Source organism: Scylla paramamosain, chromosome 20 (genome assembly GCF_035594125.1).
Source record: "Scylla paramamosain isolate STU-SP2022 chromosome 20, ASM3559412v1, whole genome shotgun sequence".
NCBI lineage: Eukaryota > Metazoa > Arthropoda > Malacostraca > Decapoda > Portunidae > Scylla > Scylla paramamosain.
The window spans coordinates 16,228,995-16,241,494 of NC_087170.1; the positions used below are offsets into that span (position 1 = coordinate 16,228,995).

General features: G+C 43.3%; 2 protein-coding genes and 1 long non-coding RNA gene across 3 annotated transcripts in view; 1 reads left to right on the forward strand and 2 right to left on the reverse strand.

Annotated features, from left to right (window-relative positions):
- Positions 1 to 12,500, forward strand: part of LOC135110707 (uncharacterized) — a 43,879-nt gene that overhangs the window by 4,042 nt on the left and 27,337 nt on the right. The gene's annotated exons all lie outside the window — the stretch shown is intronic.
- LOC135110704 (uncharacterized) lies at positions 909 to 3,205 on the reverse strand. The gene is made up of 2 exons (XM_064023335.1): positions 3,115 to 3,205; positions 909 to 1,585 (listed from the first exon to the last, which is right to left on the reverse strand). Exons 1-2 carry the CDS (start codon positions 3,115 to 3,117, stop codon positions 1,190 to 1,192), a joined length of 399 nt encoding a protein of 132 aa, XP_063879405.1. The 5' UTR covers positions 3,118 to 3,205; the 3' UTR covers positions 909 to 1,189.
- LOC135110703 (uncharacterized) lies at positions 9,407 to 11,743 on the reverse strand. Its single transcript, XM_064023334.1, has 2 exons — positions 11,632 to 11,743; positions 9,407 to 10,102 (listed from the first exon to the last, which is right to left on the reverse strand). Exons 1-2 carry the CDS (start codon positions 11,632 to 11,634, stop codon positions 9,698 to 9,700), a joined length of 408 nt encoding a protein of 135 aa, XP_063879404.1. The 5' UTR covers positions 11,635 to 11,743; the 3' UTR covers positions 9,407 to 9,697.

The following is a 12,500-nucleotide window of genomic DNA, read 5'->3' on the forward strand; positions in this document are numbered from 1 at the left end:
CAAGAATTAAGAGTTGCCTTTCGTTCAACCAGCATAATATTCCCCTCGATAACTTTTAATATCGTCGGAATTTTTATATCGACTTTTTTTTTTTTTTTTTGGTGGAATTATGGAACCATTGTACGCTTGGAGGCACTGAAATCACCAGCGTTATCTTAGAGGAGCGGACTCTCATTACTCATGTGTTGGTAAGGGAAGAAGTAATAAGACAGAGATTAATTTTTGTTGCTATGCTTATTAGGCAATTGCTTTCACTTTCTCCTTGCTTCATCATACCTAATTTTTTTTTTGTCTTGTTCTCGTTGTTCTTATTTTTCTTCTTCTTCTTCTTCTTCTTCTTCTTCTTCTTCTTCTTCTTCTTCTTCTTCTTCTTCTTCTTCTTCTTCTTCTTCTTCTTCTTCTTCTTCTTCTTCTTCTTCTTCTTCTTCTTCTTCTTCTTCTTCTTCTTCTTCTTCTTCTTCTTCTTCTTCTTCTTCTTCTTCTTCTTCTTCTTCTTCTTCTTCTTCTTCTTCTTCTTCTTCTTCTTCTTCTTCTTCTTCTTCTTCCATCCCATTACTACCAGCACTTCTACCTTCCCTCTTCTACTACAACTACTACTACTCCTACTACTACTACTACTACTACTACTACTACTACTACTACTACTTACCTCACATAATCAAATATACATATATATATATATATATATATATATATATATATATATATATATATATATATATATATATATATATATATATATATATACATATATATATATCTTACAAATTAAACTCATTGATCTTATTATATATTGTTTCCATACGTCGTCAGAATATCACACCTTAGAGAGAGAGAGAGAGAGAGAGAGAGAGAGAGAGAGAGAGAGAGAGAGAGAGAGAGAGAGGAGAGAGAGAGAGAGATCGGGATAATGCTCGAATTTGTTTATTGATTGTTACATATTGGTAAAATCATAATAAATAGGCTTTTTCCAATAATTTTTTGTCTTGGTAGTTACAGTGTGTGTGTGTGTGTGTGTGTGTGTGTGTGTCTTCAATTTCCATTTCTCTTTCCCTTGCTCCTGTGAGTGGGAAAGATGGAGATGGAAAGAGAGAGAGAGCGACAGACAGAGAGAGAGACAGAGAGGGAGAGGAAGAGGACAGCTGGATGGAAGGAAGGATGGTGGTATGGGAGGGTGTTGTGCTCCTTATTAACATCTACCATAGGCGCAGCCATATCTGCCACCAAGGCCGCTACCGATGCTGATAACTCTGCCGCCGCCATAGCCACCTTGGTTGAAAAATCGGCCGCCATTGAAGCCGCCATTGAAGCCGCCATTGAAGCCGCCATTGAAGCCGCCATTGTAGCCGCCATTGAAGCCGCCAATGCCGCCGCCAATGAAACCGTTATTGAAGCCGCCATTGAAGCCGCCTCCGCCACCGCGAATAATAACAGCCCTTGAGCCGCCGAATCCGGTGTTTCCGTATCCGTTACCGAAGCCTCCTCCCAGTCCCCCTACTCCACCAATGAAGCCGCTGCTGATGCCGCCGGGCATTGCCACAGCCACGCCGCAGAGGGCCGCCAGTGCGAGGATGATGCACGATTTCTGAAAAGGGAGTGTGTTTGTCACTTACGATGACAGTGATGATGAATAAAAAAGATTGATAAGAAAAGCAGGATGAAGAAGACGAAGAAAAAGTACTTAAAAGAAAAGAGGAAAAAGAAAGGAAGTAGTAAAAGAAGTACAAGAAGTGATAGAAGAAAAAGAAACAAAAGTAGAGAAGAAGAAGAAAAGAACAGTAATAATGATAATAGTAATGAACACACGCTATATACAAGCCCTGAAAAGAAAACAACAGTGTACCTTGCTTAGAGAACTCAAGTCACCGAAAAAGTGTCGGGAGTCTCGGGGCAAGTAAGGAACACCATCTCTGATGAATGAACGGCTCTCGCTCTGATTATGCGTTGCTCAGAGAAAATAGATCAGCTTTCCTGCCTTGACTACTTAAACCGGATCAACCTGAAACCTTTTCTAGATCACGGTAAGGGCAATTAATTAGACAGGTGACCAGGATACCTTGCCTGACTCGCCCACCTGTTACTGTGACATGCAGTGATGTAAAAACTCACCCGCATCACACACAAAGGAACACAGAGGAAGAACAAGCAGCAACAGACTTGTTGGCCCTTTCGAGGCTGTTTGTCTTAAGCTACAGTATCTGAATCTAAAGAAAGAGATGTAGGATAGTGATTTAAGTTTCCTTCGGCATGTCCTTCGGTATCCTTAGCACCCCAGCGTAGTTCTGTTCCACTGCACGGGCGTCTTCTGTGCGTCACATTTCATTGCCGACAAAGGGACAGTGTAAGGCCATGAGGAAAGCCGCAAGAAGCAAGTATAGGCGTGCACGTGGCAGTCCCTATAACATAACATGCCTACCTTTATCCACCTGTTATTTCTATTCATAATGTTATCTAATCTTATGTTTTAACCCTTCCACTGCGGCATGCAACATGGCACACCATTAAAAGCAATGCACGGAATCTTTATAAGAATATACAAGAAAGAAGGGCATAAAAAATAATGTATTTTGTAATTTCTAGCGGGGACAACGTTTGGAGGTGGCTTTAGAACAAGGAAAGATGTTTGAGAGTGGTTAGTAATTAAGGGAAAACAATTCACATAGCAGCTTTCTGCTGACTGAGCCGCTTCATGTCATGTATCAATTCTTGAGAATTTTCTTCCTGTCTCTTTGAAATCTTACTTGATTCAAATAAGTGTAGGGTGTTTATCAAAGGGAATGGACAGGTGAGGTTCTCCTAGTCAGTGAACAAGGTAGAACACGTAGGTGCGAATTATAATGTAAACAGTACTAGTGTTAAAAAGTGAAAGGCAATATTTTTCAGAAGTAGAGCAGCAAACGAGTAGAATTTTTGATGTTCTTATGAAAAATTAGTTCACGAGTAGAGTTGTAAGGGAGTAGTTTGTTCTTAGGTGGTCGTGGATAGGCAGGTAAATAGTTATTAATGTAGGCAATAACTGAAGAAAACATGAGGTGCAAAGGAGTGGAGGTTATGATCCTAAGTGTGTGTGGGGGACACGTAGGCAGGTGACTAACAGGTAGAGCACAGCCTCACCATGATGCCTCCAGTAGTGGACGGTGAGAAGCTTGAATCAATACCAGAGACTCACTTGCCTCACCTCACACCACCACCCCTTATATACATCCTCACCCCCCCCCTCATGTCCACTCTCTCAACCCCACTCAAGCACCCCCCTTGCATGCCCCCATTTCCCCCCACAACCTACTCCCTCCACCTCCCTTCACCTACCCCCATGCGCCACGCTCCTTCCCAACACGCCTCATCATCTGACCCACTTACCCCAGCCTCTTCCCCCTCCTCTTCCCTCTCTATTCCCCTTTCTTCCTCTCCCTCCCCATCCCCCATCGCCTCTGCTCCCCCTGGCCTTTGATGGTACTTAAACGATAAGCTTGCTTCCTGCTTTTATTATTTTCTTCTTTTTCCTCCTTTTCTCTTATTCTCCTTTTCTTCTTGTTCTTTTCTACATGCTTTCATAATATCCTCAATTTTTAGGTAGCGTGAGCGAAATAAACCGGTGTTAGGTGTGTTTATTGTGTGTGTGTGTGTGTGTGTGTGTGTGTGTGTAAGCGTGCATCACGTTCCAAATCGGTTATTGGCCGTTCTATAATCTGGATAATTTGATTTTTCCTCCCAAGCAAAGAAGCGTTTAATCAAGTTGCTTTTGCTTGTCTTGCTTGCCATACGTGCCGTCCACCATCGCCAAGCAGGAAAGGAGGAAAAAGACTTAGAACATATGTGCCAAATGTCTCTTTATCTGTAAGGCGCCATTAGAGAACAACGCTGCTTTCTATGATAGAAAACAACCTATTGCGCTAAATGTCATGGCGGCATTAGGGGAACGCTATGCATTGTGATAACGAACAATAACAGTTTTATTAATGATAGTTAGAAATTAAAAACTCGCGACTTCTGCTGCTCAGCAGGTAGCACACCTGCTGAGTCCATCCACAGGTGATGGAGGTTATAGCAGGTCATCTGTGGTAACATTGGGATAGGTTAGGTTAAATCAGGTTCCCGTAAGTTAGAATGGGTCAAAAAAAAAAAATAAATAAATAAAAATAAAAAAATGAATAAAAAATATGTAAATAGATAAATTATCCTTTCTTTTTGGATCTTTTTAATTAATATTTTTTCCTGTTTTTTCTTTATTTACGGAGAGGAGGTAGGAGACAGCATTTAAAAGCACTCTTTCTTTCTCTTTTTTTCTTTTTCCCTCATTTTTATTTGCCCTTGATCGCTCTCCCTTGATACATAAAGAAAATTACTCCACCTGTATAGTCAGTCACCTGTGCGTTCCACTTGTGACATTCCATCCCACACACCTGCACTCACCAATTTCCCTTCAACCCAGACTCAATGAAACGTTGTACTATAGAACAGCGAAATGAGTCAGTGAATTCAAATCTTGCAGTGGCCGTTGCTTTCGATTTTATTTTAGTGAAATCGTCGAGGGTTAGTGAAATGTAGTGTTGTCATATCGCCATTAAGAGTCAAAAGGTTAAGTCCTTGACGAGGCGCGGATGTCATGGCCTCCGCTAGAAAGATCTGGCGATGTGTGTCTGCGGCGCAAACACTGGAAAGTTCGACGGATTTTTTGTGTCATGTGTTGTCTGTGGCCGCGTGTGGCCGCGAGTCTCACAGTGGAGAGAGAGAGAGAGAGAGAGAGAGAGAGAATGGATTCTCAAATATATTGGTAGATAACCGGGGTAGATTTAGAAGGTAATCAAGTTTTTAGTCAAGAGGAAGCCGCGAGAGGTGAGAAATATTTAAGACACAGGAGGTGGACTTGGGTTTGTATGTGTGTTTCATGTGTCCTATACGAGAACTGCCACGTGTAGGTCTGCTGCCGTCCTGCAGGATCCCTTATGTTCGTATGTTCTTAGCCAGTGTGTGCTCCTTCAGTCTTTAGACCTCCGTCTCGCTGCAAATTTCATCGCTTCTTAGGCTTTATTAGAATATTTTTAGCATATTAGAGAACATGAGATTGGGAGTTTGACGGAAAGCATGGCAGGAGGGAAAATGAGCGACAAATTACTTGATTTCCGAATGTTTCATCAAGTAGACCCATTTAAAGAACTCATTAAACATTTTATCAATAAAAACAACAACAACAACAACAACAACAACAACAACAACAACAACAACAACTACTACTACTACTACTACCACTGCTTGCTGCTGCTGCTGCTGCTGCTGCTGCTGCCATTACCACCACCACCACCACCACCACCACCACCATAGTTACGTACTTACACAGTTTCCTTTGTTATTGTTATTGCTTTTGTTTCTGTTGTTCTTGTTGTTTTTGTTGTTGTTCTTGTTGTTGTTGTTTTGCTGTCGGCGGCTGGCAATGACACTTTGATCTTTTCCATTAACGCTTTATTATTAACAAGCAGTTAGCGTTTATGCAATGTTGTGAACGCACTTATAGACACATAGACAGACAGACAGACAAACGGTCAATTAGACAGACAGACAAATCAGAAATGAAAGAAATCGTCCTGCAGGGTGTTGGCTTCTTGTCCGCATGCGCGCGCGCGCACACAACACACACACACACACACACACACACACACACACACACACACACACACACACACACACACGCGCGCGCGCGCGCGCACACGCACACGCACACACGCGCACACACACACACACACACACACACACACACACACACACAACATGGGAATGAAGGACTCTGTAAAACAACAATCTTGCAGCAGTTGCAGTTAGTGTCAAGAACCCTAGTAGTAGTAGTAATAGTAGTAGTAAGAGTAGTAGTAATAGTAGTAGTAGTAGTAGTAGTAGTAGTGGTAGTAGTGGTGGTGGTAATACTAGTGGTAGTAGTGGTGGTGGTAGTAGTAGTAACAGTAGTAGTAGTAGTGGTAGTAGTGGTGGTGGTGGTAGTAGTAGTAGTAGTAGTAGCAGCAGTAGTAGTAGTATTAGTGGTAGTAGTGGTGGTGGTGGTAGTAGTAGTAGTAGCAGTAGTAGTAGTAGTACTAGTGGTAGTAGTAGTGGTGGTGGTGGTAGTAGTAGTAGTAGTAGTACTAGTGGTAGTAGTAGTGGTGGTGGTGGTGGTAGTAGTAGTAGTAGCAGTAGTTGTAGTAGTACTAGTGGTAGTAGTAGTGGTGGTGGTGGTAGTAGTAGTAGTAGCAGTAGTAGTAGTAGTACTAGTGGTAGTAGTAGTGGTGGTGGTGGTAGTAGTAGTAGTAGCAGTAGTAGTAGTAGTACTAGTGGTAGTAGTAGTGGTGGTAGTAGTTTCCTCACTGAAACTCAGGTGTCTGAGGCAACTGACAGTAGCCCCTTTTCTGTTCCCTCCTACTTTCTCTATCCTCATTTTCGATCCAAAGCTGGATGCTGCGTTTATGTGCGCAATGACTTAACCTGCTCTCGTGCCCACGCTCTTGAATCTTCCGAGTTTTCCACCATCTGGCTACGACTACAGAGTCATTCTCATACTAAATTTATCTGTGCTGTATACCTCTCTCCTAACTCCTCTGACTATAAGAAATTCTTTGACTACTTAACTTCCAAAGTGGAGCACATTCTGACCCTCTTCCCTTTTGCAGAGATCTCCATTCTTGGAGACTTCAATGTTCACCACCAGCTTTGGCTTTCCTCTCCCTTCACTGACCATCCTGGTGAACTAGCCTTCAACTTTGCTATCCTCCATGACCTAGAGCAATTGGTGCAACACCCTACTCGTATTCCTGACCGTCTTGGAGATACGCCCAACATTCTTGACCTTTTCCTGACCTCTAATCCTTCTGCTTATGCTGTCACCCTTTCTTCTCCGTTGGGCTCCTCCGATCACAATCTCATATCTTTATCTTGTCCTATCACTCCAATCCCTCCTCAGGATCCCCCAAAGCGAAGGTGCCTCTGGCGTTTTGCCTCTGCTAGTTGGGGGGACCTGAGGCGGTATTTTTCTGATTTTCCTTGGAATGACTACTGCTTCCGTGTCAGAGACCCGTCTTTGTGTGCTGAGCGCATAACAGAGGTGATAGTGTCTGGCATGGAGGCGTACATTCCTCACTCTTTTTCTCGTCCTAAACCTTCTAAACCTTGGTTTAACACAGCTTGTTCTCGTGCTATACATGATAGAGAGGTGGCCCACAAAAGGTACTTAAGCCTTCCTTCACCAGAATCTCATGCACTTTATATTTCTGCCCGGAACCATGCCAAGTCTGTTCTCCAACTAGCCAAAAACTCCTTCATTAACAGAAAATGTCAAAACCTTTCAAGATCTAACTCCCCTCGTGATTTCTGGCATCTAGCCAAAAATATCTCCAATAACTTTGCTTCTTCTTCTTTCCCTCCTCTACTTCAACCAGATGGCACCACTGCTATCACATCTATTTCTAAAGCTGAACTCTTTGCTCAAACCTTTGCTAAAAACTCTACCTTGGACGATTCTGGGCTTGTTCCTCCCTCTCCTCCACCCTCTGACTACTTCATGCCTCGTATTAAAATTCTTCGTAATGATGTTTTCCATGCCCTCGCTGGCCTAAACCCTCAGAAGGCTTATGGACCTGATGGGGTCCCTCCTATTGTTCTCCGAAACTGTGCCTCCGTGCTTGCACCTTGCCTAGTCAAACTCTTTCAGCTCTGTCTGTCAACATCTACCTTTCCTTCTTGCTGGAAGTTTGCCTACATTCAACCTGTTCCTAAAAAGGGTGACCGCTCTAATCCCTCAAACTACCGTCCTATTGCTTTAATTTCCTGCTTATCTAAAGTTTTTGAATCTATCCTCAACAGGAAGATTCTTAAACATCTATCACTTCACAACCTTCTATCTGATCGCCAGTATGGGTTCCGTCAAGGCCGCTCTACTGGTGATCTTCTGGCTTTCCTTACTGAGTCTTGGTCATCCTCTTTTAGAGACTTTGGTGAAACTTTTGCTGTTGCCTTGGACATATCAAAAGCCTTTGATAGAGTCTGGCACAAAGCTTTGATTTCCAAACTACCCTCCTACGGTTTCTATCCTTCTCTCTGTAACTTCATCTCAAGTTTCCTTTCTGACCGTTCTATTGCTGCTGTGGTAGACGGTCACTGTTCTTCTCCTAAATCTATTAACAGTGGTGTTCCTCAGGGTTCTGTCCTGTCACCCACTCTCTTCTTATTATTCATTAATGATCTTCTAAACCAAACTTCTTGTCCTATCCACTTCTATGCTGATGATACCACCCTGCACTTTTCCACGTCTTTTCATAGACGTCCAACCCTTCAGGAGGTAAACATATCACGCAGGGAAGCCACAGAACGCCTGACTTCTGATCTTTCTAAAATTTCTGATTGGGGCAGAGCAAACTTGGTATTGTTCAATGCCTCAAAAACTCAATTCCTCCATCTATCAACTCGACACAATCTTCCAGACAACTATCCCCTCTTCTTCAATGACACTCAACTATCCCCCTCTTCTACACTGAACATCCTTGGTCTGTCCTTTACTTATAATCTGAACTGGAAACTTCACATCTCATCTCTAGCTAAAACAGCTTCTATGAAGTTAGGTGTTCTGAGACGTCTCCGCCAGTTTTTTCTCACCCCCCCAGCTGCTAACTCTGTACAAGGGCCTTATCCGTCCATGTATGGAGTATGCTTCACATGTCTGGGGGGGTTCCACTCATACTGCTGTTCTAGACAGGGTGGAATCAAAAGCTTTTCGTCTCATCAACTCCTCTCCTCTAACTGACTGTCTTCAGCCTCTCTCTCACCGCCGCAATGTTGCATCTCTAGCTGTCTTCTACCGCTATTTTCATGCTAACTGCTCTTCTGATCTTGCTAACTGCATGCCTCCCCTCCTTCCGCGGCCTCGCTGCACAAGACTTTCATCTTTCTCTCACTCCTATTCTGTCCACCTCTCTAACGCAAGAGTTAACCAGTATTCTCAATCATTCATCCCTTTCTCTGGTAAACTCTGGAATTCCTTGCCTGCTTCTGTATTTCCACCTTCCTATGACTTGAATTCCTTCAAGAGGGAGGTTTCAAGACACTTATCCACCAATTTTTGACCACTGCTTTGACCCTTTTAGGGACTGGCATTTCAGTGGGCATTTTTTTTTATTAGATTTTTGTTGCCCTTGGCCAGTATCCTTCCTACATAAAAAAAAAAAAAAAAAAAAGTACTAGTTTCACAAAAAAAGTGGTTAATTAATAACTTCCTGTCACAAAAAAAGTGGTTAATTAATAACTTCCTGTTAATTTTCTGCTTCGTGAAAATGAGAGAGAGAGAGAGAGAGAGAGAGAGAGAGAGAGAGAGAGAGAGAGAGAGAGAGAGAGAGAGAGAGAGAGAGTGAGAGGAGAGAGAGAGAGATCGGGATAATGCTCGAATTTGTTTATTGATTGTTACATATTGGTAAAATCATAATAAATAGGCTTTTTCCAATAATTTTTTGTCTTGGTAGTTGCAGTGTGTGTGTGTGTGTGTGTTTGTGGGTGTGTGTGTCTTCAGTTTCCATTTTTCATTTTTCTTTCCCTTGCTCCTGAGTGGGAAAGATGAAGATGGAAAGAGAGAGAGCAACACGACAAAGAAAGAGAGACAGAGAGGGAGAGGAAGAGGACAGCTGGATGGAAGGAAGGATGGTGGTATGGGAGGGTGTTGTGCTCCTTATTAACATCTACCATAGGCGCAGCCATATCTGCCACCAAGGCCGCTACCGATGCTGATAACTCTGCCGCCGCCATAGCCACCTTGGTTGAAAAATCGGCCGCCATTGAAGCCGCCATTGAAGCCGCCATTGAAGCCACCATTGTAGCCGCCATTGAAGCCGCCATTGAAGCCGCCAATGCCGCCGCCAATGAAGCCGTTATTGAAGCCGCCATTGAAGCCGCCACCATAGCCGCCTCCGCCACCGCGAATAATAACAGCCCTTGAGCCGCCGAATCCGGTGTTTCCGTATCCGTTGCCGAAGCCTCCTCCCAGTCCACTTCCACCAATGAAGCCGCTGCTGATGCCGCCGGGCATTGCCACAGCCACGCCGCAGAGGGCCGCCAGTGCGAGGATGATGCACGATTTCTGAAAAGGGAGTGTGTTTGTCACTTACGATGACAGTGATGATGAATAAAAAAGATTGATAAGAAAAGCAGGATGAAGAAGACGAAGAAAAAGTACTTAAAAGAAAAGAGGAAAAAGAAAGGAAGTAGTAAAAGAAGTACAAGAAGTGGTAGAAGAGAAAGAAACAAAAGTAGAGAAGAAGAAGAAGAAAAGAACAGTAATAATAATAGTAATGAACACACGCTATATACAAGCCCTGAAAAGAAAACAACAGTGTACCTTGCTTAGAGAACTCAAGTCACCGAAAAAGTGTCGGGAGTCTCGGGGCAAGTAAGGAACACCATCTCTGATGAATGAACGGCTCTCGCTCTGATTATGCGTTGCTCAGAGAAAATAGATCAGCTTTCCTGCCTTGACTACTTAAACCGGATCAACCTGAGACCTTTTCTAGATCACGGTCAGGGCAATTAATTAGACAGGTGACCAGGATACCTTGCCTGACTTGTCCACCTACTACTGTGACATGCAGTGATGGTAAAACTCACCCGCATCACACACAAAGGAACACAGAGGAAGAACAAGCAGCAACAGACTTGTTGTCCCTTACGAGGCTGTTTGTCTTAAGCTACAGTGTCTGAATCTAAAGAAAGAGATGTAGGATAGTGATTTAAGTTTCCTTCGGCATGTCCTTCGGTATCCTTAGCACCCCAACGTAGTTCTGTTCCACTACACGGGCGTCTTCTGTGCGTCACATTTCATTGCCGACAAAGGGACAGTGTAAGGCCATGAGGAAAGCCGCAAGAAGCAAGTATAGGTGTGCACGTGGCAGTCCCTATAACATAACATGCCTACCTTTATCCACCTGTTATTTCTATTCATAATGTTATCTAATCTTATGTTTTAACCCTTCCACTGCGGCATGCAACATGGCACACCATTAAAAGCAATGCACGGAATCTTTATAAGAATATACAAGAAAGAAGGGCATAAAAAATAATGTATTTTGTAATTTCTAGCGGGGACAACGTTTGGAGGTGGCTTTAGAACAAGGAAAGATGTTTGAGAGTGGTTAGTAATTAAGGGAAAACAATTCACATAGCAGCTTTCTGCTGACTGAGCCGCTTCATGTCATGTATCAATTCTTGAGAATTTTCTTCCTGTCTCTTTGAAATCTTACTTGATTCAAATAAGTGTAGGGTGTTTATTAAAGGGAATGGACAGGTGAGGTTCTCCTAGTCAGTGAACAAGGTAGAACACGTAGGTGCGAATTATAATGTAAACAGTACTAGTGTTAAAAAGTGAAAGGCAATATTTTTCAGAAGTAGAGCAGCAAACGAGTAGAATTTTTGATGTTCTTATGAAAAATTGGTTCACGAATAGAGTTGTAAGGGAGTAGTTTGTTCTTAGGTGGTCGTGGATAGGCAGGTAAATAGTTATTAATGTAGGCAATAACTGAAGAAAACATGAGGTGCAAAGGAGTGGAGGTTATGATCCTAGGTGTGTGTGGGGGACACGTAGGCAGGTGACTAACAGGTAGAGCACAGCCTCACCATGATGCCTCCAGTAGTGGACGGTGAGAAGCTTGAATCAGTACCAGAGAGTCACTTGCCTCACCTCACACCACCACCCCTTATATACATCCTCACCCCCCCCCTCATGTCCACTCCCTCAATCCCACTCAAGCACCCCCCTTGCATGCCCCCATTTCCCCCCACAACCTACTCCCTCCACTTCCCTTCACCTACCCCCATGCGCCACGCTCCATCCCAACACGCCTCATCATCTGACCTACTTACCCCAGCCTCTTCCCCCTCTTCTTCTCTCTCCATTCCCCTCCCTTCCTCTCCCTCCCCATCCCCCATCGCCTCTGCTCCCGCTGGCCTTTGATGGTACTTAAACGATAAGCTTGCTTCCTGCTTTTATTATTTTCTTCTTTTTCCTCCTTTTCTCTTATTCTCCTTTTCTTCTTGTTCTTTTCTACATGCTTTCATAATATCCTCAATTTTTAGGTGGCGTGAGCGAAATAAACCGGTGTTAGGTGTGTTTATTGTGTGTGTGTGTGTGTGTGTGTGTGTGTGTGTGTGTGTGTGTGTGTGTGTGTAAGCGTGCATCACGTTCCAAATCGGTTATTGGCCGTTCTATAATCTGGATAATTTGATTTTTCCTCCCAAGCAAAGAAGCGTTTAATCAAGTTGCTTTTGCTTGTCTTGCTTGCCATACGTGCCGTCCACCATCGCCAAGCAGGAAAGGAGGAAAAGACTTAGAACATGTGTGCCAAATGTCTTTTTATCTGTAAGGCGCCATTAGAGAACAACGCTGCTTTCTATGATAGAAAACAACCTATTGCGCTAAATGTCATGGCGGCATTAGGGGAACGCTATGCATTGTGATAACGAACAATAACAGTTTTATTAATGAT